This window comes from Pomacea canaliculata, linkage group LG14, assembly GCF_003073045.1.
Source record: "Pomacea canaliculata isolate SZHN2017 linkage group LG14, ASM307304v1, whole genome shotgun sequence".
Lineage (NCBI taxonomy): Eukaryota > Metazoa > Mollusca > Gastropoda > Architaenioglossa > Ampullariidae > Pomacea > Pomacea canaliculata.
In genome coordinates, this window is record NC_037603.1 from 678,341 (window position 1) to 705,950 (window position 27,610).

The following is a 27,610-nucleotide window of genomic DNA, read 5'->3' on the forward strand; positions in this document are numbered from 1 at the left end:
TGTTTTCTTTGTGATTTTATTCTTCGCTAGTGGTGTTGTTATTTTTATTGCTAATATGCTATTTGTTTTCCTGTCCCTCTTATGCTGTGTTTGGTTCTTGTTTTTAAGCGCTAATTTTTATGTAAACACTATTCTGTAAGAGAAGTTGCAACTAAGTGAGGAGTATTATCTAAAAAATGAAAGTTTGCCAAAAGTCACCCCTTCCTAACTTTCAGGAATGTCTACTCAAGGGATTAAATAAACCAAGAGCACTAAATATGCCCATCAGTCGACAGATACTAAAGAAAAAAGAGGAAAGCAATCGCGGATTGCCTGGTTATCCAGAATTTGTAAACATCCAATGGTCACACTCATTTGTTGTAGGTTCTGTGGTCCGGCGACAACAGTGACTGTGCCATGCACATGTCCTCCACGTGTGAGTGTCAAGACCCTGGTGAGGCGTGTGGTGGACAGGAGAGAGCTACACTGCTGTAATAACACTCTTCCCGGAGCAAGTTCACCTGCTACACACGGCGCCTCCCACACTCTTTGTCACCGGACCGCCCGGTACAGGTAAAACTTTGGTGCTGCTGCTGATGGCCATAGAGTGGCTGCGATGTGGTCACCACGTCTACGTCGTCAGTACGTGGTGGGGCAGTCGTGCAGCGTGCACCATGTTGTATCACCTGTTGCTGCAGACAGTAAAGACACAACAGTCATCAGGTGTATCACCCGGTCAGCCTCACCTCCTGCAGTATGACCTTGATCGCGGTAAAGACGTGTTTAAGGCCGTCAACGACTTGTCACAGGCGGCGAGCGGAGGGTCGTTGTACGTCATCGCTGATGAAGTAGCGAGTGAGTTGAGGTGAGTTGTACAGCGTGTGATGTGACGATAGACACACAGGTAGATGCTGTCTGCATTTACTGGATTACAACTATTTGGTGCTTAACAGGTGATGTTTCCTCAACAGTTGTGACACCTGATGGAGGTGTTGTGTTGTAAACATAGATTTGTTTTGAAGCATCGGCTGTTACACAGATTGTGTTGCAACACGTGTCATTATTGTGACATCACTTACTTGATGACATCATTGGTAACAATATTACTTATGATACACAACCAGACTCACACATTAATAATAGTACACAGTGTAACGCGTGTAGCTACATCCTATGTTACAGGAATATCAAATTCCAGACTTTTTGTGAGTTGCTGCTGACACGAGTTCCTCGTCTCCATCTGTGGGCGGCAAGTTGTTTCCATGACTACACACCCGCCGGCTGGCAAGTGGAATATTTAACCAGACCCCTCCGCTCTCCTCCTGCCGTCGTCAGGGAAGTCGAGCAGGACACGAAGATCGCTATACACCGTGAAGTACTGCCGTACAGAGAGCGAGGTGTGCCCGACCACACAGACGGCCCGCCAGTCACACGACTGTATCACCGAGGTCAGGGTCACTCAGAACGCTTGAGAGATGACTGTGTGACGTGCGGTCGTGAGGTGGCCAGCTTCCTACACAGTCTCCGTGTTGGTGTTACAGGTAGGTGTGTGTATTGTGTAGTGTAACGTTGTTTACAGTTAAACACTTACCTATGTGAGAAACAGTGTTGTAAATAACACTGTATTAGTGACGTGTGTCTCTCAGTTTACGTGATGACGTCACGATGCTATTGTTTATATTCATGTTGACAGGGAGAAGCACAACAACATCTACAACATTGACCTCTACCAGTGGCGGCACAACACCACCCTGTCTACAGTGGAGAGACGTGCTGGTGTTGTGCTGGTTTGACGTTAGTGATCAGTGGGGTGTGGTCACAGGACTGCAAGAAGCGGGTATCCCAGTGCAGGTGATGAAGGATGATGACATCGAGGACGTGGTCACGGCCCGCAGTGACGTGGTGTGGGTGACGGGTGGAGATCATGTTCGTGGTCTGGAGAGAAAAGTCGTCGTCTGTCTGGAGGATCCTGATTATGATCTTTTTGAATCTGAGCATTTAGAACGGTACGACCTTATCACTCCCCGACTTGACCTCATGTCCCGCTGTACGTCACAACTTGTGATTGTCTACACTGACGACAAGTCGCTAGAAGGTGACTGACACTGACACTGACACTGACACACCTGTCACCTGCTGTAGTCGTGTGTCAGTCTCTTAGACCAACAATTGTCTTTTAGTGTTTGTACTCTTTCAGTCTATCACCACGTCATCACCTTATGATGTAATAGATATGACGTCATTACAGATTTTTACATCACGAGGGCCTTGTCTCTGTTTACAAAACAAATGTCAACAAGTTTGTCTGTTTCAGAGGTGTGTGTGTGTGTTAATATGTCAGCATTGTAATGGACGGTTACTCGGGTCCTGTGTGCAATGGCTAACTATTGCATTCCGTCATCTAGCATTCGTCCACACACCTAATTACAACAGATTCAATAACGAAGTTTCAATACTAATGACTAGAATATAATTAACAAAGAGTGCATATATATTTATAAGAAAATAGTTTACAAGCATTTCATATGTAATCTCAAAACTTAGCTGTGATGATACGGAGCGCTGCTGTAGAGGGGTGGGCCTCACTCGCCCTTAGGGGAAAGGGGTCACTCTGGCTGGCTCGCTCCGCCCTCTTTCACCCTCACCTCTCGTCCGCCCATTCACACGTCCGCACGCGTACAGACACTCTCACCCGCGTGCGCAAACACAACCGACAAGACAGTTGCACAACAGACAAATTATAATTACAAGAAAATTAACAAAGCAAATTAGGTTGACACGTGACGCAATATGAGTCTATGAATATGCAGACTATCATCGAGACATAAAAATGCAAAGAGTACAAAATGAAACAAACACACTTTCCTTCTAATCTCTGGATCTTCGTATGACGAACGCTCCCCCTGGAGCGTACAGTTCCTCAGTCTCGAATAGTTCCTCACGGCAGCGTCGTTCACGACGGACTGCCGCTAGACAACCAGTAGTGGACAGCCACAGACCTGCCTTGGCACACTACTGTCACTACTGGCTGAGTTGACAAGTCACACACCGCTGCCCCTGGCAATGACGATGGCGACGACGTTGGGAGTGAGTTTCCTGACACACTGTCCCTAGCTCACTGGCATTGCTGCTCACCTGGTTGCCCCAGGGAACGGATGCAGATGCGGCGACGATTTCAGGCGACGGTGGTCCGGCACCGGCTCCAGACGACCAAGACCCCAGAGGTACACAGGAACAGTAATCCCTACTCCCGGCGGTTGCCTCAGGCAACGGCGGCAGAGTTGCTGTTGCCGGTTCTGACGGTGTACCTCCTTCTTGACGTCTGCGAGGACGGAGACCCCTTTCTCACTCTCACGGTTCCAGACTGTAAGTGCCAGCAAGTAGCGCGATACGTTCGGTAGAACGGGCCCCCTACAGACTTGCTGCTTACAGTTGATTCTACGCTCAGAGACGGTCGTCTCTGCTGGTTTCTGGGGAAAGGCCCCGACTAACCATCTAACCCTAACTATATACTACGAGGCCACGTGACTACTCGCTACCCCTCATCCCCGGTCCTAACGCTATCTCTCTAGTATTAAGGCCACTACTGACCACCGCGCTATTCTCTACTACTACACCTTACACCCCCTTACCCTGGGCCTCCATCGCCTCCATCAATCAAGGCGACCTGTCAAGTCAATGAAAAGGAACAGAGAGACTTCCCTCCACTGTCCGCTTTCATTGACCGTGGCCCACCTGTAATTATCTATACCCGCGTTGGCTCTGTTGTGGCCTTGAACCAAGCTGGTTCCTGACACCTCCCTACCATGGCCTCGATCGCCTCTATCAATCACGGCGATCTGTCAAGTAGAAACGGACAGAAAGGCTTCCTCTCGCTGTCCGCTTCCTTTGACCACGGCCCACCTGTAATTATCTACACCCGCTTCAGCTGTTGTTCTGGCCTTGAACCAGGCTGGTTCATGACATTAGCTTTCTTGCGTTTCTCGCTACTGTGCAGGGCGCTGATAACTCCAATAATCACTCTTTTTGTAATTCTCTGTCTTTCGGAAACTGATGAAAAGACAATGTCGTATCTTTTCCCATCTTTTCGTGGCAATCGGGTGCAGCACATTCTCGAGGCATGGTTGTCACTATGGAAACCACACGTCATAGGGTCACGTGACGGAGAACGAGACTTCGTGGAAGCAAAAAAAAAAAAAAAAAAGAGTCCCGTGTAATTTCTCTTATTAAACACAACATTCTACTAAAAACCTTCAACGTTTTCCACATAAACATACATATAAATAGACGAGATTCAAATTTATCCTACTAAAAAGAGTTTCTAAGCAGTTTGAGTTTCCTTTTAGTATCCCTTTAAAGTTCACACTGGCGTAATGATTCCACTTTTATATGTTCGTCATTTAAAGTTTCCTAATGATTCAAAGACCTGTGGATCTTTTAACGTCGTTTTCCCGACGGACCTTCTGTCGGCCGCTCTCCACCTCGCCACCCAGAAAAGTAAAGTTCTTGCCACTGCACCCTACTTTGTTCGTTTCTTCCTGTGGGTTTTTTGCTTGCTGTGGAGGGTGTTCCAAAACCACTACCAAAAGGCGTGAACAATTATCTCCCCTGGCCGTACGTCAAGCGCGGCCGTCCACGTTAGATGCTCGGACGAAGTCGACACCGACACTGGACACCGGAGCTGAGCAGGGCAGCGAGATGGTTGTCGCTAGCTTGGCCCGCCCACGATGTTTTGTCCCTACTTTAACTACTCTAATCAAACATTTGCCCTAACAAAGTAGCTAAGCATACTAAACATACTAAACACCTTAAAAAAAGACAATAAGAAGAAAATACATTTTCTACAAGCATATCCGTGCGTGTGTCAGTCTACAAGTGTGATATCTGTGTCAATGCGAAAAGAACGATGTGTAAAGAACGGTAATCAATCTTTAACTTATAATAAAATAACTAAGCGATAACCAAACAAATAACCAAATAACTTGCCCTGGCTGCCTTACAACGATCAGAAGGAAGAGAGTTGTGGAGTCAGTGAGACACACCTGTAGGCTACCTGGTGATAAACATGGCTACCCTTCACATTCCTGTGTATGACATCTTTGGTATGTAAGTATTCCCGAGCATGCACTACACCCAGCAAGGTATGTGTGACCACTAAGTGTATTATATATACACAACAACTAGGAGTATACACAGAACCCACAACTGTTCCCTGTCTACATCGTTCTCAGTTGTCTCCCCTTTTCTCAGTCCTCTGCATTTCCAGTCCGTTCTCTCACTTTAGAGAGTCGTGACTACCACGCAAGTTTTTTTTTCTGAGAATCGGGTTATCATTCTTGTATTCTGCCCTAAATAGATTAAACAGAATGTGTTAGTAAAGCTTTGTCCTTGGCATGCATTTTTGAAGCAGTTCGATTGTGCATAAACGAAGAGCTGACATAATGATACAACTAACATGGCAGGTCATCGTAGCTCCACTTCACTCTTTGTTTTGAAGTAGACTGGTTGAGATGATCATTAAATAGGTTAAAAATAGTGCTCTCTTTTTATATCAAATGGTAAATAGAAATAATTTTCAGCATAGCTGTATATATTGCTTCCTAAAGCGGTTTGTCTTAGATAAAACTTCAAGTGTTTCAAAATGAACCTCCATTTATTGTAATGTCGTAGTAGTTCGAATAAACGAACACATAACCTTTCCCCTATATCTTTCTTCCTACTTTTTTTGGTGTTTTTTTTAACCTACTTCGAAGACATCACACATTCGCTGAAAGTACCTCAAGCACATCACTCCACACAGCGAGAAATGGTATGTTGTAAAAAAAAAAGCTATGAAAAGCAAGAATTAAAAGATTGGTCTTTATATAAAGTGATTCAATAATTAGTGTAGCAGAGCATGTATCACAGGCATTATGCTCGCTGTTCTGCTTTGTTGTACTGTGAGGTCGATCTGTATGTCGATTGTATTTTCAGTGATGTGAGAAAGGCAATGTGATGTTCACAGCAGCTTGTGTCTGTGGTGACATGTTTAAAAGATTAAAGCACCAGTACTAGGCCATCAAAACTATCTGTGTTTATTTCGTCCAGAAGTTTCTCACATACTACATTGTGCCTTCTACAATTCTTACTCTATTGCTAATCGTCTTTATGAACGCTCAAACGCACGCACACACGCGCACGCTTACACACATCTGCACATTCACGATCTCAGAACTAAGCCTTACATTATACAACAAAAGTCCAGCTACCTGTAGATGATTATATGTTCTTTAAAAAACACAAACGTTTGGTTGTCTGTGTAACTGCATATGCTGACCTTAGAGTATTCCTCCGCCTCATTTGGACACTACCACGGAGATAGTCCCTTGGTCCATCACACGTAGACAGAATTTTTGTCCGAAAAACTCCAAAGTGTGATCGGGAGGATAAGGTTAAAATAAACTCTTGAGAGAGAATCAGGTGTTACACATCCTAATGCTACATTGCTGAAAGCGCACAGGTATGTGAATGCGCATTGAATACGAATACATTTATGTGTGTGCAATAGCATTTTGCCGATCTACCTCAATTCACCTTCTCTTGTAAGTGGAGAAACACCGACATTCATTAGTTTTCATCCGGACAGTGTAAGCGAGCAATTTGACGAAGAAAATGTTCCTGAGTTAGCTGTAAGACTGTTGAACAAAACTGATTTCTCGATCACCGGAGCAAAGAGTGAGCGAAAGGTTAGATTCTCAGACATGTTACAAGAGCTTCCATTAGTGTAATTATGTTTTTATTCTCACACACAACAGAAAATAATACAAAGCTTTTGAGTTAAAACTTGATTTGGCCACGACACCGCACCGTTTGGTACTTGTGTAATGAATTCCTCCATTGACTATAAAAAAGTTTGTAGGCTGTTGGGGTATTAAGAAGAAAAAGGAAAACTTCAGGGAAAAGAATCTCAAAGACATGATAAAAATGGCTACTGGGAAAATAGTAGAATAAGTGATAATTACAGAGAATAAACATTCAAGGAGATTATTAACAAGATAATTTTGTAAAGAGTCTGAAGATCGAGATAAAGTTTATATTTTTAGTGAATACAGATATTTGAAGAAATATAACTACATTTTGTTTTGTGCTTTTAATTTAAACAGTGTTTTTGAGTATTTTTATGAGGTATTTGAAATAAGGAGGAGAAACGGTGCAGGTGTCTGTCACATGGGGTCACAACCATCTGCCGAGTTCTCAGACATGACTGTACAGCAACTCATTGGCTAACGGACTTCTGATAAGATTGGATCTCTGATTCGATTCTTCCATGTCAACCGAGGCAAAAGCTGTATTCAAATACACCCCCCCCCTTCCCAGCACAAAGAGATATCAAAGAGGACGTTGAAGCATTTGGATTAAAAAGTCATGAAAGACACAACTGCAACTAATGGAACCAAAAAGCTTTGGCGCTCTTTGGTGGATCTCTCTACAATGATGTTAGATAGTACTGTACACAACTGTATTTTAAAAACATGACCATTTTCTGGTGTTTCTTCTAACATATTACTTCTTTTCCTCTTCTCTCACCAGAGAGTCACTGTCTAACTACTGTGTATTTTTCTCCTGAGAATCGGCTTATCTTTCTTGTAGTCTTCCCGAAATATATTTGAAAAAAAACATGTTTACATAAAGATTTTCGTTGACATGTTGTGCAGTAGTTGTTTTATCTTGTCTGGTCATAAATAAAGAATTAAAATTATGATAGCTATCGTAGGAGGTCACCGAAACACTACCTCAAGCTTATCTGTTGTTTTGAAACAAACTGTGACGATGTGAAGTAGGTTAGTAACATTGCATACATACCGCGATCTTTTCGTAGACTTTTTCAAAAGATGAATCGAAAGTATTTTCAGCATAGCTTTAAGTGGTTTTTTTTTCATAGTCCAGTCTAAGAACAAGACAGTGTCAACCTGTCTTTTCAGTACCATGAACCACTTAAATTTCGGTCTATTGAGCGAACTTGTATATAAGTCACACCCACTAAACTAACAAAAATTTGTTCCACAAATAAGCCGCATTGGTTTATAAGCCACATATTTCTGCAACTTGTAAGCTGCATCGTAGGTATTTTGTCTCGTTTTCGACAGGATGAGGGTGTGTGCTTTTGCAACTGATCTTAATTATTCAATTGTATACATCTTTGGTTTTAAAATGGAAACAGTTAAAAATTTAAACAACGTTAACGGTCAACACTAACACTGAGCTCATCGAAAACTTAATCCAAATCTGAAAAATCATTAAAAATCCACAAGCAAGCCACATCGCTGTTGAAGTTGCAGGAGGGAAAAGTCGCGGATTTCACGGTAGTTTGAATTTATTCCTTATGTCTGTCTGTCTGTCTCACGCATGCAAGCACACCCACTCAGCCCCCTTCCCCACACATCCTCTCTAACTCTTATCTTGTATACATCTAGTATGAACCAGCGGAAAAGTTAAGGTGTCTTTATTAAGCGGCTATGAACAGATAGTTTAGAGACTTTTGGCTTCATTAACTTTGTATTAGTATTAAATATGATTTTGACAATATTTCTATTAGCATATGGCTATTATTGTGGGAAAAAAGCGAAAGAGATCTCAGTTGACCAGAGTGCATACTGAGCTAACTGTATTCCTACGCATATTGCGCAGATAAGCTCTCCCAATAAATACAGGTCTGCAGTTTAATTCTGGATATGACCATGCTTCCACACACAGCGCAGCGGTTGTTGTTACTATCCTTGCTGGCTATAACAACATTTTACTGTAAGTTTATTCCTTGAGTAATTCAGCTTCTGATTAGCTTCTACATCTTTTAAAAAATATTTCTAGTCTCAGTGTCTAGGATTATTTTTAGCATATCCTTTCGTAGTTTTCTGATGTTAAAATACATAAAGTGTTTACGTTATTGCGATTTATACTTTATGTGACATGTTGTTTTACACATTATACAACAATAGTTTAGAACAAAACCATTTTCGAAGTTGTATTTTTTTCTTCTTCGCTTGTAGAAGTAGTATTATATATATAATTATTGTAGCTACAGTCGTAGTAGCAGTGTTGTTATTGTTGATGATGATAGTAGTGGTGGAGATAGTGTCACGTTGTGGAGGTTGTAGTACACTCCTTGCTCATCAGCCATATTTTCTTTTCGCACTGTCCAGATGTTGCTGCCCTGGATGACCCTTGTCTTTCTGGGAACTACAACAATCTTACAGACGTTCACCGCAGTATCTCATATCAAACAACCTACCCTGACCCTTTGCTTTGTGACATTAACCTCGTCAGTGGCTGGTATCGGTTTGTGATAGACACAGAAAGTAAAATGCCGGAATCGTGTGTTGATCGAATGCATGTACGTAAATGAGATTTTAAGAATATTTTCTTTATTTATTTTTCTCCCTTCCATTCTTTCTGTAACCTTTTTCTTTTTCTAATAAAATACCTTCAGAGCTGTCCTCTCAATCGCAGCATCATTATATACAACAGATAACTTTACCTTTCGATAGAAATATTTTGAACTATTCAATAATTAATTTATTAGGTTAAAAACATTTGCACCTTACAATCTACAATAAGATAACAATAATTTAGATTAAAAAGTCACATGTGTGTGTAGGTGTAGCACACATGGGATCCCATAAAATAAGCAAATATTTGTTGTTCCTTTCACAACGTTTGGACACAGATCTTGATTAGTCGGATTGCAAGAATATACAGACTGCGAGAACGGATAAATAAAAGAGGAAGCAAAAATATAGGAATATTCAGAGATTACTTGACATAAGCTTTCTCATTTTGATTGCTAAATTAATCTAGTTCTTACTTAACTTTTTGTATAAAAAAAGTAAAAAGTAGTAACAACATTGGATCTGACACTGAAAACTCTTCCTGACAGAACCAGATCGGTTCTTGCAGTTTACGTCCGGTACGTTTTCAAACAATGTACAACAATAGACACAAAATAGAAAAAGTAAAATGGTTACTACCAGAAGGGCAAAAGAACTGCTTTGTATTAAATAAGGGTTTTTGTTGGGGATGAATAATGATATTGCAAATATTCTCAATGTGTGCTATTGAACGCGCATGTGTGAGAGAGAGAAGTGCATGACTTAAAACACATCCATTCACAAATTCGCATAAATGTTCGTGTGTTTCCATTAATAATAAACACATAAACAAAGCAGTAGCTTAGCACCATGTCTCCAATGTTCGTGACACACTTTATTAACACAATGTTCAATGCCAATACTCGTGTGCAGTGCGGCACCAGTGTTCCAATATGGCTGAGAGGTACTCATCCTTCCGTTAGTGACGGGATCCAGACAAGACAAGCATGCGCGAACTTCGAGACCGAGGACACCTCCCATATCCCATGCTGTGCACAGGCCATAAACATCGGGGTCAAGAACTGTAACGGCTTTTTCGTGTATTTTCTACATCCCCCACCAATCTGCCCTGTGGCTTATTGTGCAGGTATATGCTTTGCAAAAGCTTCTCCATCTCCGTGTTGTAACCAGACATGTTTGTCTTCACATTTTCACAGAGAGCAGTGAGAGCAGAAAGCGCAGGGAAGTGGACAATAATCCGGCAAACGAAAATCAGAAGTCGAGATGACGCAGATAGTTTATTTACAGATATGCTCGCTGTCACTTAATGACTTCTATTTTTCTTGAAAATGACGTCGTCCAGTTCATGACCTCTATTTCTCTTGAAAATGACATCATTCAAATGACGCACACAAAGACGTAAAACTCGTGTACGAATCAAAAACTGCCACAACTCATTTTATAGTTCTGTAATCATTACTCAAAGATCTGTGTTAAGTAATTAAATGGCAAGCCTTAGGTAAGACTGCACGCTTGTTGAACTGTACAGGAAAGGAACAGCCATGCCCCCCTGGACAATGGTCTGACACAGGTTTTCCACCCGGGTGTAAAGGTGGGTGGACGAGCTTCCTGTTGAGCTTTTGCTAATAAGTGAGATTGCATGCGTTTGTACTTCTGTTTGATGTCAGCCAACGTATGCGTGACCGTGTTGAAGTTTGGATGGAAACTGTTTAATATTATTAGAACATTAATATAATATTTATTGTGCCTCTTCATTATAAAATACTACCGGAATATGTTTTTGTGATACTTTATGATCCTTTTCCAGCAATTTTCTCGGAGCAGTTGGGTTTGAATGCTCAAATAATGAGCACAGTTTTGTGGTAAAGTACGATAGTAATGCTTAGAATGATCAACAAATAGCACATTCTGTCCAACGTGGTAACTCTCATTTGGCCTGTGCTTGCTGTTAGAGGCCTACCCTCAGCTGACTCATCCACCAACTCTTCTTGGACCCATCATAGACGGCGACACATTTTATTTCTCCTGTGACATCACCTTTAATGGCAACGACCTGGACCAAGCCTTTGAGTTCGTCTGGCTGTTTGACGGCGTAGAGAACGACACTACAATTCCTCCAGAAATTGTCAGCTACTCTACCCGATCGGCGAGACTGGACGGGTCTAAACTGAAAGGTCTTCTGAATAAAAACGTGAGGCTTTCATCGCATGCAGTGGTATTAGTGATAAAAGTCATAGTTCATAAGCAGTAAGAAAAGCAAAAACATCTACTAATGTCCTCTGGTGTTACTATTACTATTTAAGTCATGTAACTATTACATGTGATTATTATTTTATTACTGTTACATAAAACAATGGTTTATAGGATCCCTGGAATGACCTATATTATGCTATTTGCGGGTGTTGGGCAAAAAATATGAGAAAAGAAATAAGAAACTCTTGCAGTCGCAGCAAAGTTTTTACAATTGCAGATTATGACTAGCTTTGAGTTATCAGAAAAATTCAAGTTTACCAGCAGAAGATATAAAATGGGAATAATGCTAATTTCGCAGTACATGTTCAGCTTATGTTCACACACACGCGTGCGAGAGCACCTACGCAAGCAGCTAATTCCTTTGATGTTTTCATTCCGTTATCTTATAGATTGGATGCAAAGTGCGAGCCTTTTACAAGCTTTTCAAGCAAAATTCCAATAAAGTAGGGCCATGGATGGAAAGTCCTAGAACTTACTGGGCTGGAATTAAAGTAAGTATTTCTAACAATCTATATTTACAATACCACGACTCCCTGTAAATACATCCCGATCAGACCCAAATATGTACTTCAATGAACAATGTCTAGCAAAGCATGGCAACATACCGATGACTGAAATATTCTCCTTGATGGTAGTTTTTATTATCTGTTTGTTTTTAGCTTTTGTGACTACAGATCATGGGCTCAGGCATGAATTTTAAATAGACGACAACAAATCGCAATTAGTTTATGTCAGGGGAAATTATAAACAAGCCACCATCTTTTGACATAATGGTCTTTTTCCAACGAGCAAAGATGTGGCCTTGAACTGTCAGGTATTCTTAAAATGTATTCTAGCATTTGATTAAAGTAAAGAGCTTACTCTTCGTTGGAGTCATTTAGCTTGCAACATCAGTCTTAAACACAATTTGCTTTGTTTACAGACGGAACCAACGCACATCTATTTACCCACCGACGAGGACCGGAAAGAGGTGGTCATAAAGTCAACACTTCCTGTCTTATGCAATTCATCGTCGACAAATGATCCAAATACGTGTTGTATTTGGGTAAATCTTTTAGTTGAAGGGCATCAAGTTGGAGGAGGTCAGCTTTAGCATCACGTGAACTTTGTATTATTAATTTGTTTCAACTGTCCATTTAGGGCATGTTGCAGGTTGCCTTTGTCTTTGTCCCCCCATCCCAAACTCAACATCCTTCTAGGATAACACTCAAAACTGTAATTACAACACTTATAATTATCAGTTCGTAAATCTGTGCGTGTGTGTACGTGTGTGTGTATGTGTGAATCTCTGATAATGGCAGAAAGAAAAATATAGATCTGATTTTGCTTTTCTTTTGCAAAGACCGCCTTCTAGTATCAAACGATTGCAGGCACACGCTATGCAGGTTCGACTGGGACAACAAACTTCAGGAAATGTCAACATCCTTTACGATCGAGGCCAGATACCTCCAGATTCAGGACGGCAACAAGGACTTGCTGGTCTCCTTCAGCCGTCTGACTATAGCGGACCCTTCACCATATATGAAAGTATTCAGCGGTCTTCAGATACCTTCGGTACAGGTGAGGGACAAAAGCAAAAAGTAAGAAGTCAGTGAAGCCGAGGTCTCCGGAAACCAACGTCTTCCAGAACAAAGAAAAAGATTATAATTTTATATCAGTTTTATTTATTCTTTTCTGGAAGACAGCAAGAGTATGACTGAATTACAGAAAGTAATAAATAATAAGGTAATAAAATGTATCAAGGTTTCAACCAGTGTGTATTGTAACAAACGAGAACTCTCCTAAAACATAACGTGTCATGAACCTAACATTATTTTATTGAGAAATTAGTTTATTTGAACACCAAGAAATTAAGCTTGAATAGGTCAACATATCGAAGTACATCAATATACTATATTTATACATGCCTGGCTCACCAAAGAAAAAAGCTTAGATATAAACATTTAAAAAGGCTGGTATCTTACTGAAAATTCTACGCGCTCTCTCTCTCTCCCTGTCGTATACAAGAAACTTTAAGTAGACTTTGAGCTCGAAATTTATTGTTCCTTTATGCGAACAACTTTGTAACTTGTCTCTATCTTTCGACCTAACTCATCCTGATCACATGTCTATCTTCCTTTATCCGTCTCACATATTAAGGAACACAGTGTGTGGAATTTGGAATTTGTGACGGGAATCTATTTAAGCTTTTGTTTCTCTTATCTTACATTGAATACACAGGTTTATCTTGAACAACGGGATTCAAAGCTCTGCCAAATGGTGACAGATCCACATATCACAGGACTGGAGGACAAGAGGTGAGAAATAATTACTTGTGAACATATGGTGGAGTTGTACTTGTTTGAAGTTTGGTATTAATGTCTGCTGTCTTTCTGGTATAATATTTAGTCGTTGCAAGCACAAAGAAAAGGTGAAATAGCTGACTCTGTTACAGACAGTTCCATCTTCTTAATGTGGGGGACTACACTGCCTACGAAAACATCAGAAGGGATTTTGAGGTAAAGTGTAAATTATAACCTGACAACATTTTCTTGTATCTATCTCTTGCTGCCTTATGTGATATCGTTCATTGATATGCACCAACGCATCGATCATATAAAACCACGTGGATCAACTCACGTAGCTTTTTGTTTTTTGAAGTTCTACATTTATAATGACGATTCTCTTTTTCTCTCGCGCGTAAGAGTTAAAACAAATGACGTATTTTAGGTCGAATAGGTTAAATGGGTTAGGTGGCTGATGTCATTCCGTTAAGTTAAGCACCTTGAAATAAACCGGTCATCAATCATCATCAAATGTCTGTGACACGTTTACAGGTATACATATAGGATGATGATTTAAGTAGTCTCTTGCTTTTATGGTTCATTATGTTGATAATACCGACAGCGTTAATACATATGCGTAAATAATTTGACTGGAAGTATGAAAGCTTCTTTATCTTTTTGTCTGGGAAACCGCAAGTCACACACACACATACATATACAAAATCTAAATGTTACACATACATGTACAAATATGTTAAGGGAATTATTGGTCTAAATTGATTAGATTGTACAAGTAGTATTCTTATGTGTATAAATGAAATATACGTTAATTATTATTTTATGCATGATGATGCTGTTGTAGATGCGGGAGATGCTGTAAACATTTGCAAAAGTTTATTTTATAGTGTGTTGAATTCGAAGCTAAGAAACACGATTAAGCTTGAGTCAGTCCGAATGCAAACCACTCCATTTTATTATACTACTACTACTACTACTACTACTACTACTACTACTACTACTACTACTACTACTACTACTACTACTACGAAAGCGTATTCTTCTGTGTGGATGGGAGTTCAATGCACTGCACACAAAAGAGAACAAGCAAACCGGTCCACCATACAGAAACATAAGCATCAGCAAACACCATAATTGGATTTAGGAGTGTGCAGAACTATATTTGCAAGACATTTATTAAACAGAAGGATTTGGAGGGCAAATTAGAAAGTTTCCAAAGTAGGGACAGTCCAAAGATAAGGGGGAAGAGAATTGCAAACAGTGGGGATGGAGAAAGGGAAGGAACGCCTGCAGAAGTTCTTCCGTTTAATGCATGAGAGTAAGGCAACACAAGCAGACCAAAGAGAAAGACTGACGAAGTAAGGTTTAAGTAGCTTTGAGAGGTTTGTATGAGAAATGCCGTGGAGATAACAGCAGTCCATTGTGACGACCTTATAATCAATGCAAGCTCAGACTGATAGCTTGTCAAAATCGTGGAGTAGGAGTGTAGCATGGTCAATTTTACGTCCTAGGATAAGAGCGGCATTATAGCCCTATGAAGTTTGTAAAGTAGTAGATATTAAGAATTAGTAGCACCTTTTGACTCTAAAATTATCATAGCATGACTTGTTACTCGACTGGTTTGAACACAATTTTCCCAGGTTCAGATTCGAACCTGGCCTTGTAACAATGATAAAGCAACCTGTATCTGTGGAGTTGCGGTTCGTGAGAAGGACGATCTGATCAGGGTCAACGGCTGCAATCATGGCTTCTACGGCCAACACGTTGGGTCACCGGAAATCACCGTGCCCAGGCCTTTGAGAGAAGGTACGACTATTCTTCAAGCTACGGATGGATCGACGATAACAGTAAGCACATATAAAATATTTCCTCCATATCTTGACATTTTTATATTTCAGTGGGTTTTCAATAAACGTCTCGTCTTGTCAACCACATCAATAATAATCACTGATTAGGTCTGTGATGGTTTCAATCATTTATGTTTTAATATTTCATTTTAAAGAAGAATGAAATACTTTTAGTGAAAGGAAAATCTGAATCCTATAGGATCTAACAGAACTAGCGAAAGCTTGAATTCTATTGAGCAAACAAACAAGTACTACAGGACTGGAAACATTATAGCTTGGTTTCCATATCCTCCATACACGACAATCACAAAGTTGAGGCGTTCTATGAAGAGGTATAAGGATCTGCAAAGACTGTTCTCCAAAAAGAACATCCTTGCCCCTAATCAGGCATTGGAATTCGAAGGTCGGCCCAGACGCTTACTTTCAGCCATTTTGGTCTTGGTGATACGAGTGATAGGGGCCTGAGATCCTAGTGTCCACTGAAAGCTACAGACTAACTTTTGCCAACACATTCCACTCTTACAAAAGGTAGAGAATGGGAACCTGGCATTCCTCAGGTGATTTGACACTTAACCAGATTGACTTCGTCTTAGTGTCGAGGCACATCAAATCGAACATCAATAAGGCCCAGACGAGAGCGTGGACATAACAGTAAGCCCAACTCCGACCAGCCGATAGCTGACACAGAAGGGAAAGCGTTGCACACATTTCTCCAATTTGCAGTCACCTGGAAAAATTTGGAGACCCGTCGATTGTGGAAATATTTCAGGGGCAAGTTGGAGGCGAATTTGCCACCCTAAACCTTATCGATTGTGATGTGGAAATTCTGTCTGATAACATGAAAGGTGTGCTGATTTCCACATCCATAGAGATGCTAGAGAATTCAAAAGCAAAGAAGTGACTCTGTGTGTCGAATTCGGTTATCGATCTTTGTGACCCCAGGCGATCCCTGGAGTGAGAAAAAGATGAACCCTAATCAGCTGTCGAGTATCGAAATGTCAACAGCGATATCAGGAAAGGGATGAAGGAAGCCAAGGAAACTTGGATTGAGGATAAGTGTCATGAGAAAGAAGAAGAGATGGCTTCAGGTACAACAATTAGGCTTTTCACTTCCTCAAGACAAGATAGAAGAAAACATCAAAGACAGCGTGGGTCACCTCCTAACACAAGGCAAGGCTGTACCAGACCCATGGACCGAACACTACACTGACGTGCAACTTTCTGCTGGCGACGGACCCGAATATCTTCCAAAACGACCAGGTTATGAACAATGTACATGCAGGCCTATTTGAAGAGGTCCAACGGGCGATTTGTAGCTTAAAGTGTGTGAAGTCTTAAATGATTGAAGTCTCAGCAAAAATGCTCAAATGCTCTCACTACCCTGTGTCGGAAATTTTGAGAAATCAAAAAATGGCCTTCAGGACCTTCAGAAGTCATTCATTTGTTCTTTGACTGGTACATGTCGTTCGGTGAAGTATACAGATAGACAATGCAGCTAACGAGACCCACCACTCAGACCCATTTTGGATGATGGTGAACAAGTCCTGCACGTGTAAGTTTTACTTTTTAAACAGCTACAACAGCAGTGTAATTCCCTACGTCCATGGCTACGTTACCTTAAATAAGCACTCACAAAACTGAACAATAAGAATGCAAATATCAGTACAGCTTGGTTATGCTGTCCGTATTTTGTTAGCTACTCATAAAAACTGGTTGGTAATTGCGATGTTGAGGATTTATCCACGAATGATCTACTTTCTACAGCATTATAACCAAATCAAGCTGTAAAGTTTCGGAGCTCATTTATGTGACTTTGACAAGAATTTAGTCGTTCCAGGATATAGCAGGTGTCACGGATGGTTTTATTTCTTGTCTGCAGTTGTATTTTCCGTCTGGTTCTGAGATTAGAGTAACTGCATCAGCATTGTATGGGGGACATCTTAACCTTGACCTATCTGTTCCTGGCTCTGACTTTCCCCATGGAAGGGGTTTATGTGGGACGTTTGACAACAACGCCAACAACGAACTAACCCATCGCAATGGTTTCGTGGACAAAATGCCCGCTAACAACGTGCCGGTGAAGTTCACAGAGTCCTGGAAGTAAGGACTTTTTCTTCGCACAGGTCACTTGTTTGCATCTTACTTTTGAAAAGATACTGCATTTTAAAGCTCAGAAAATGATGTTTGGTAGGATTTTCCTAATGTTGGTAGTCCATGTAATTAAGTTTTATATCATTAGCAGTATAATTCTATATAATGTGAAATTATTATTTAAAATTTTTATACCAGATACACTCAAGAGATACAAGCCTTTGGAGATTGGAATTTACACAAATGTTTTAGAAACAGGTCACGATCTTATGTCCCGCGAGTGAAAAAAAGGGGCTTGCAGTTATTAACACAAGATTTTGTGATGGTTTAGACCTTCAGTTGAACGTTATTGGTTTCCCCCTCCCCTCAATTAAGCAAACAGACAAATAAATAAAAAGTACCACAAACCCTTATAATTGAAACAGCCCATTTTTGTGACTAAAGGATAGGTCTGCGTGTGAATTTAGGGCAAAAGGGATGTGAAAGTAAGGTTCTTTTTTGAAGAAAGTGGATAGACCCATCGAAGGGCAAAATAACGATGATTTGACCATGCGTCTCTCAAGCTAGTGTGAAAAAGCTATCGCGGCAGGCCAGATTGCACGATCAGAGAAAAAAAAAATCTTAGTTTTCCGGTCTCTGTCACTTAGCTTTAGCTGTCGAGATGATCATTGCAGTTGTGATAGGGTTCTGCGAGTATTCAGCTTACTGAGGGATGTACCACGTGTCTAGATTAGGGCTCTGACATTTCTTGTGCAGTAAGACACCATTCACTTACACATTTCTTTTGCACCATGCTCATTCCTTTCCTTACCTCAAAAAAAACCCCTTCAAAAAACACTTATTTTGATGGCAGGATTGACAATAGGACAAGCCTGTTTGATATTATACCTCCGTCTTCGGGAAATTCTAGTGTGCCTCTACACTGCATCTGTGGTAAGAATGGTGATAATGTGACTTGTACTTACAAGACCAACATAATCAAGCTGCAGGTTAGCCCAAATGCTATTTTTTCAGTAATTTTTACATTATTTACATATTTTTAGTATTTAGGGCATTTTGAATCTCTTGATTAGTTGGTTGGACCTCGCGGTAAATAGTCACAGACTGTTCAGGTCAGTGACTGGAACGCCTTGTCCCCTCAGCTGTTATCGGGCACCTCAACATTTTAGCAACTCTGAAGATGCGGGATGAAGGGGGTTGGTCTCACTAATCAGTGGCTGAGTTTAGCTTGGTCCATGTTCTAAACATAAGCAAACACCTTTACTGCCCCATCTTAAACCATGCTATCAGACCTTTACATTTATAATTTCATTGCTGGAGTGCGCAAAATCCAGGGTACGATTTGAAGTATGGTTAAATTGATTGTACCCACATCCCTTGTTTAGGAAAAGGACATTAATTTTAATCAAAAATAAATATAAAATGTTGTTGGTTTTGTCATTTTACTCTTTTTATTTATTTATTTATTTTTTTGCTGAATACGGGCCATTAATGCTCTCAGAACCAATTACTGTCAGCAAAATTCTCACGTTACACACCAGATGAATGAAGTAAATAATTTCTCCATTAAATATTGCTCTTTGGTTCTTTGATACCAGTAAAATTAATATTTCGGCTTGGATAAGAAATTAATGTCTTTTATAGGGTTACTAGTTTTCTTCAGCACTGGGTAGAATTTCCTTTATGCTTCGTAATTCGAAGAAAACAGATTAGTCAGATTTCCGCTTTATTTATTAATTTTAAATTCAGAGTTCAAGACCATTGTTTCCATTATGAATAAAACCTACTGAGATATAGTTGTCTTAATTACTCTAAATTTCGTGTAAATGAACAAACAACGATAACCTAAACGATGCATTTTGAATTAAAGGGGAAAAGAATTGTTGTGATTTTAACCCGCATTCACTTCTTGGTCATGACTAACTGATTATTGTTGCCAAAGAACATTCCTTTATTATTTAGCCTTATGCAATTCTTATTAAATTCCTTTCTGTCACTGATACCAATTTTTAAAAAAAATTTTCGTTGCGTGGCAGTGTCGCAACTGCAGAGTAGCTCAAAAATGCTGTTTTGTTGGATGGCAACCTACAAGCGGTAAGAGATCTGCCAATGGCGGTTTGTACATAGACAGCGATGAGGTGAACAGTGTTTACGACCCTAGCAGATACGCAGGTAAAAACACTTTTCATTTTCTGTAAGTGAATAAATATAAACTTGATAAGACTGGCAAACCTAAAACTACAAATATAATAAAACAATAATATGAGAGCTTGTCTAAGGCTAATCATTCTAATCGTGTGCATACCATTCATTTAAAATTGCGAGCCTTAAAGCGAGCGCAAGAGATCAATTACATATTATGGGAAAATGCATGTTAAACAACTTTTGTATTAAAAACAGTTCCCCAACATAATAATACATAAAGTAGAAACATAATTAGAAAATATGAATTACATGTTTAAAGAGAATATTTATGAAAAAAAAACATGCATTTTAAGTCCACACTTAAAAGTCGCAGAAGACTAATGTACATATTTAACGCTGAACCTTGCAGCGAACGTGTTCTACTTTTGTTTTTAATTTTACTGTAACTAGAGCGCCCTACCATGTCTAAATAGTCTACTGGGACAAATAAAGTTGATAATTATCATTGTCCTTGTCATTGTCATTGTCGAGACTGGTAAAAAAAAAACCAAACATCTTTTAAGTTTGAGTATGGACAATATCGAAAAATACATCATCGCAACATTTCTTTCGCGACAAGTATATTTCATTGCTGGCAAAAACGACAAATTTCAACATTATCCCATCGGCTTGTAGTAAAGATGGTGATGTTTGGGTAAACGGTAGTAGTGTTGGCAGAAGGAAAGCCGGAGCTTGAAGAGAAGAAGTTTAAAAAAAGAGATTATTTGTCCTGACACTTTCAGATTTCCAGCCAGCAACTCTGTCATGGCCGACACCGACTGGCATCAACGAGAGTCAAGCAGAGAACTACTGCTCCACCGCCTTGAGACAGTCTCAGCTCTGGTCTCACTGTCAGGACAAAACTCAGGAGATTCAAGGGCTGATTGAAAATTGTAAAATTGATATTCAGGTTAGTTTTTAAAGACTGTGTGCTTATGGTCGGCTTAACATCCATGTATCTTTTATATCTGCTTTTAGAATTTTTAGCGTTTAGTCGTAGAACATGTAAGAATTCTTGGTACATTAATCTGAGAGCAGAAACCTCCACGCGCAGTTTTAATAATCGTAATTTCACGACTCTTTCTTTGGTGCTGACACATAATTGTTGGCCCCTCATTTTATCTCTTAATAGAGGCCCGTATGCCTTTATTTAATGCAGGGGCCGCAGCTTACCAGTCCCTGTTTTATCAGAACATTAAAATGGCTGCCAAAAAAAAAAAAGGCAAACTTTGCCTGCAGAAAGCCGTCCTATTAAGATAGCAAGTCTCTTATGGCTTACTGCTACGCAGTTACACCCACCGATCGTTTGGTCATTTACCTTTGACCCTTCCAGATGGCTGATAAGTACACGGGACTGGAGCCCATTGTGGACGCCTTCATGACAATTTGTCAGCTGGAGCTGGCCAAGGACCCGGATAACTACGTCTCCACACCCAACGGCGAGAGCATTCTAATGCCAGCAATCTCCGACGACGTCTGCAACCCCGTGTGCTTCATCAATGGACATTGTAACAAGGGGAACTGTGTTTGTAACAAGGGCTTTATTGGCGATAACTGTCAGATAAAAGACGAACCTCCTACTTTGTCTGGCATAAGAGGGTGAGAATTAACCCGCCCTTCACACCATATGATGATGATGATGATGATAATGAAGATGAAGGTGATAAACAAAAAATGTCAGTTGTCGAAAGCGCAAATGTATGAAATATTGCTGAACGGCTGCTGAATGTAGATGACCTAACATTTAATTATTTTCTTATTAACGAGTGGTTCTGACGTCCTTTGCCTCCACATGGGCATAACAGAGAGATGCTGCCCCACACCGGGTCCGCTAGCTAGGTGTTGCTGTAGCCCTGTGCTCCCTTCGAGCAGTAACAAGAAATAAACTAAACTAGTTAACGAGTACGTTTCGCGCAACACTCAAATGATTGGTTGAAAGAAAACCCAAAATCAAAATTCTGATAGCAAAAAAAAAAAAAAAAAAAAAAAAGATAAATAAATAAATAAAAAATAAATAAATAAAAAACAAAGAAGCTAGCCACATCTGAATCATGCACGACTGGCGTTTTTCACCTTTGTTGGGTGAAAATTAATTGCTGCCGAAAAAATCCCACGAGGCTAAAGTACCCAAAATGTTGTACCAAAACTTCGTCTTTCACTACTGACAGTCCTACAGAGTCAATATTGCTCTGACTCTGTTTCCGTACCTTAATAATCCAAATACCTGCAAAGCCCAAGAAAAGCTGACGAAATGAGTATGAAAATGGATGAATAAGCTGAGGAACCAGTTAAAGAGTTTAGTTCAAATTCATTCATTTAATATACTTTAATACTTGTCATAAAACGCAGTAAAGGTAGCACACTATAGAAGTAGATTAGCATAATATATCAAGTCATCTTAGTAATAGGAAAATGCCAAAAGAAAAAAAAAAAAAAGAAAAATAGCATACAAACAACATGAAAATGCAATACACTTATTAATGTCTAAAACTGGGGGGGGGGAAAATGAGAAATGTGGCTTCTGCTTTACAGTCCTACCCGTTATATATTATAGTGATATATACAAGGTATTAAAAATAAATACTGGTTGAAAATCAGTTTATATTTTTGACTTAATATCCCTTTCTTCCCGATTGAAGTTTAGTGAACTTTGTGCTAACATATCTCATATTATGTTCTTTAAGCAGAATCTGTCGTTAACGAGTCTGTTTATGTTGTTTGCTTATGCTGCTAATAAGAAAAGAACATATTGGAAACTCCTATTAGTCACAAAAATGTAACTAGTTAATAGTCTGTTTGGTATGATTACCGAGAACAATAACTTCCCAAATGAAAGTTATTTTCATCCTTTTTATTTAAGGTCCAGCCTGTGTGACTTTAATGAGAAACCTTGCCGAAAAATCTTCATTGATGCTACAAATATTCAGAATACAGAGACAATGGCATGCAAAGTTCAGGAAATTATGGTAAGGTTTAATGAAATCTATATATTTTCTAATTATTATTAAACTTCTTTAATATGTCAGAAATAACAATACAGTATAAATAAAAACTATGATTCACAAAGTCGGGAATGTGTATTGAATGTTTCCTATTTGGCTGTATTACACTAGTTAGGTCAGGTCCTGTTTAGTAAGTCTTCCTTGTTACGAAACAGGAATATATTTTTATGCTTTTAGAATGATGGGTCAGTTTCTGAAAGTTTCTCCAAAGAAGAAGCTGTTTTTCTGACTCTCAATAAACTGGGATGCAGCTTGCCTGATGCAGGCATTAAAACAGGTGGGTAATTTGTAATTGCTTTTACTTAGTGTTTGGTGGGATGGCTTATGTCCTCAGTGAGTTTTAATACTCAGACAGACCATTTAGTCTTGCACTTGATGGTGTTAACTGCTCTAAAGTTTTTCTATAAATTGTGCCTAACTTGAGCTAAAATAGAAATGAAAAAAAAAAACCAAATGTTTCCTTCACGTAGTATATCTCCATATTATCCTCGTTATTGGCAGTGCTTCTCTGTTTTCTGAATTTGGCGGTTATCAATAAATGATGACTAGCCAGAACAAAACCATGACGATGACTGTAGAGATAATGGTAAGGAAAGAAGACTAGAAAAGTGTCCAAATAAAATGTCAAGAGAGTTTTAACAAATTTCAGAGAAGTCTATCAAGCGGTTTTATATCACGGCTACTATCGATGGCCATCGCTATAGCAACGCAGTGAACATGACTGTCTACGACTCGTCCTGTCAGAACTGTACACAGGAGGGATGCCGGAAACTGGTAGGTTTTCTCCCCTTATTTCAGTTCAGAAAATATATCCTTTTCACATTCTGCTTTTAATTTTTTATGCACCTATATTCTGACATCTCTTACGACCTTTTTCCGTTTTTCTTTCAGAATCTTTTGTTTGGTAAATTTAAGTTCTTTATCCAGATAATGCTTAGAATCATCTTCTATACGCTGTTTCTAACTAGAACTTTTATATTTATGATTTAAATGAATAATCAAAAAATTCCTAGCTGTGTGCCTGGAATCCCAATGAAGTCGATGCACTGCATTTACTGCTTTCGATTTGTGTCTTTTAGCCAAACACGTGTCTGATCAACAGCCTGTGTTTCCAAGATGGAGAACTCAATCCGAGAGATAACTCTCAGGTCTGCACTGTCTCCCTTAGCATGACAGAGTGGTCTCCCGTACCTACAGTTCCATGTGAGAATACGATATATAAAATTTTAATTTTTGCTAAGTAGGCATTTTTTTTAAAAATTCCATTCCTATTTACAATACTTACTGATCCGTTCTACGCGTTAACCGAATTTCGACGTAAGTCGGATCATACGTCATAAAACTGTATCACAGTACAGTACTGTACACACTTAGCCTAGTACCCTACATAATTATCAATTTACAGTACAACTTTTGTTATCACATTCGCTTTCATAGGAGCAGATCCTGTCACGTGTTCAAGGATGCGATCTTTATCCTTGATAATCGTAGCACAGTCGAGCGACTAAGTCTACTTTTCTGTTGCTGTTTCTCCCTTCTCAGATTGCCTTATGAACGTAGAATGTTTCGACTTACGACGCTAATCGTAGTAGTCGGATTAACAGAACGACGTAACTCGAGACCGTCGTAACCCGAACAGAATAATCATTAAAAAAACGAGAACGTCTAGTTTGCCGAGACAGAGCACTAATCTGGCTAACTGTTTTCAGCGGATTATCCGGTCATCACATCAGTGAACGTGAGCAGGTCAGAGGACAACACCCAGTTAAGATGTGAGGTCAACGCTGATGCCTCAAAGCCCACAGCCAGCTTCCGGATGGCCTGGGGTATCGATGGCGACTGGCTTCGAGAGCTTGGTCATCCCCAGTGGACATCTGGAGGCTGCCATCAGCATGTCGGACGTTAGTCACGCTCATCAGGTCTGTGACAGATACCGTCTGCATGGCTGATTTAATTACATACACAGAGACAAGTGACATGCTTTAAAGTCTAGAATAAGTGTAGAACAAGTGATTTTGTTACAAACTTATCAGTAAAAATGTGTGTGAGAGAGATTGCATATAAAAATAGGAATGTGTATATATATATTTTTTTTCTGACAGGGTGAATGGGTGTAAAATCTTGAAAACATTCGGTCGCATTTTGACTGTACATATGTACCACACGTTTTATAGTTTATCCATAGGCGATGTTAGAATAGCTGTGATAAGCACACAGTAGCATGAGGTTTGTAACACTTGCAGATGGACATTACTTTATCTACTCACAAAGACAGGTAGACTGGCGATTGTTCTGTTGACACTCACAAAGCAGCACTTCGTTTACTCTGTTTTCTAGCATACATAGTTTTCATCTACATAGCGGGATCTTTGAACATTTACAAGTGGTTTACTCTGTTTGTTCACATGTACAGGTGGCTTGTCGTGTGCGCTCAATTTTCACTGACCGTGGTGTTTTCAGTCCCTATATGGTCAGCAATATTATCTCAATGGCAGTGAGTATGGAGTCTTTATATTTTCATAAAGTTTTTTTGTGTACCCCGTCTTTCTCTTTCTCTCTGGGTGTGGATGTGTCACATATGTCTATGCATGTATACCTGTAATATGTATCCTATACACACGTGTCTGGATCCTGCTTCAAGCGGACACTACAATAAAGTTGCTGTTAATCATATTTATTTACACGAAATGTATAATTCCTGTAATCTTACTGTTTTTTCAGGATCCCTGATAGCAGGAGAAAAACTGTCACAGTATGACGTGTCAGGAAGGTTTGATGAAAGTACTTTTCTGGATGCAGTAATCAGACAACAAAAATGTTGGAACATGGAAAGTGTCTTCTGTACGTCAATGTTAACAATAAAAACAGATGTAAAAAATGCTCTCGACTCTGTTTCCTTACCCTAATGATCCAAATACCTGCAAAGCGTAAGAAAATCTGACGAAATGACTATGAAAATGGATGAATAAGCTGAGGAACCAGTTAAGGTATTTAGTTCAAATTCATTCATTTAAAGATTTTCATACACACATATATATATCTGGAGAATTGATGGCAGAACCAATACACTTAAACAGTAGATTTCAGCTTGACAAGAAGGTTATTTTCTTCAAAAACTGGGTCAGTAGGGGGTTATATAGCATTCAACATTTTTATAATGAATCTTGAATACTTTTGTCCCTGTGTGAAATTAATGCCAAGTATGGAACAACAATATACATATAGTTACATACATGGGCTGTGCAAAGACAGCACACGTGCAAACTTGTGGACACGTTGATGGGCGGCGTTTGAATATGAAAAATTATGTTTGCACGCACACGCACACACGCTCATGACTAGTTAGACTATATTTATAAGATAATCTTTGTACACTGCAAAGTCCTTTCTTAACGGACACAATTTAAAAAAAGGTTTAATCTGCAGGCGCGTGATAGAACGATATAAAAAGATGATTTTGATTATTTGAATATTTGCGTTTGGATGCTAAAAACAAATTAGCACATAGAGAGAGGGCTTGGGTAAAATACAGGTGATACAAAGAAATAAATGCAACAAGTCAAGTAAAAGTAGTTTCTTAACAGAAAAGAATGCTGAACCACACTGAGATTTAACTGAGAATTTTTCGATCAAGCTGTGATACACTGATTCTGGAACAGGGCCACTGAAACCAAAATTCCTTTATTGTATTAGCAGTAACAGATGTACTTTCCTGGAAACGGTGTTAAACCTCTTCTACCGTCTCATTGCCAAGGATGTATGGACAGGTTGATGTTTCCTTCTATGAAAGACAATATATATATTATAGTCTAACTACTCTGAGCAGCAACAACTGTGACAAGTGTATCAAAGGCAGCAAACAAGGTAAGGTAAGCACCGAAATCAGACAGTTGTGAGAGAAGATGCTGTCTCTGTAAACAGTGACAGCAACAACAGCAAAGCAACAAAAATCTCTTTCACACACATGTGCTCTGAAGATCAGAAACAAGATTTCTAGAAAACTAAAAAGAAGATAAGCACGGCATTGAGAATGGACAATAATGGAAAGTTATTATTCTAAAAACAAATCAAGATAAGTATTCCCATTGGTAAAATACTGATATAAAAACACATGTTGTGCTTACTATTTATATCGTGTATTTGAATACTTTTTTTTTTGAGGCATCAAACATTCAAAGAATGATAAAGAGTGCAAGGACTAGTATGTAAGGTCAGGGCCATCTGTCAAGTTCTCCATGTAGTTCACCATACAGTAACTAACCCACATTTGTAATCTAAATTGGGTTATTCCGTGTTACTTGAAACAATGAACGCCCTTTAAATAATAGAATATGAATAATAAAACGTGACATTTACGTCTATAGATTAAATATTTCAGAAAAGGCAGTAATTAATAACTAGCTATGATGGTTTGGATACAGGTAGTGTGGAATGACAGCCTCCTTGCAAGAAAATTACCAAAGTCATTATTTCTATTTTTTCTTATAGTCCATAATTTATTTTTTAACAATGTTAGTAATAGTAGAAATATACATAGACATTCGTAAACAAACACGCATACACATGTACAACTCAAACACACAGTTTGTGCTCGTTCACAAAGCCAG

At 39.4% G+C, this 27,610-nt stretch overlaps 2 protein-coding genes across 2 annotated transcripts in view; both read left to right on the forward strand.

The window, feature by feature from the left end:
• The window catches only part of LOC112554948, a 141,959-nt gene that overhangs the window by 22,277 nt on the left and 92,072 nt on the right, over positions 1-27,610 (forward strand). The gene's annotated exons all lie outside the window — the stretch shown is intronic.
• On the forward strand, positions 490-25,860 carry LOC112555480. Its single transcript, XM_025223913.1, has 26 exons — positions 490-844; positions 1,162-1,520; positions 1,673-1,985; positions 8,678-8,760; positions 9,159-9,349; positions 10,257-10,470; positions 10,873-10,935; positions 11,297-11,535; positions 11,987-12,088; positions 12,520-12,679; positions 12,940-13,157; positions 13,818-13,894; positions 14,032-14,095; positions 15,520-15,726; positions 17,606-17,826; positions 18,671-18,806; positions 19,854-19,989; positions 20,745-20,911; positions 21,335-21,600; positions 22,862-22,967; positions 23,181-23,280; positions 23,653-23,777; positions 24,083-24,206; positions 24,713-24,922; positions 25,417-25,497; positions 25,725-25,860. The coding sequence occupies exons 1-24, from the start codon at positions 576-578 to the stop codon at positions 24,907-24,909; spliced, it is 4,137 nt and encodes a 1,378-aa protein (XP_025079698.1). The 5' UTR covers positions 490-575; the 3' UTR covers positions 24,910-24,922; positions 25,417-25,497; positions 25,725-25,860.

Bases quoted from the DNA above. Each gene is read 5' to 3' on its own strand.
- LOC112555480 (XM_025223913.1), top strand. From the start codon at position 576: ATGGCCATAGAGTGGCTGCGATGTGGTCACCACGTCTACGTCGTCAGT. The intron at 8,761-9,158 runs GTAAGTTTATTC...CGCACTGTCCAG, and splicing joins GGCTATAACAACATTTTACT to ATGTTGCTGCCCTGGATGAC. The intron at 10,936-11,296 runs GTGGGTGGACGA...GCTTGCTGTTAG, and splicing joins TTTTCCACCCGGGTGTAAAG to AGGCCTACCCTCAGCTGACT.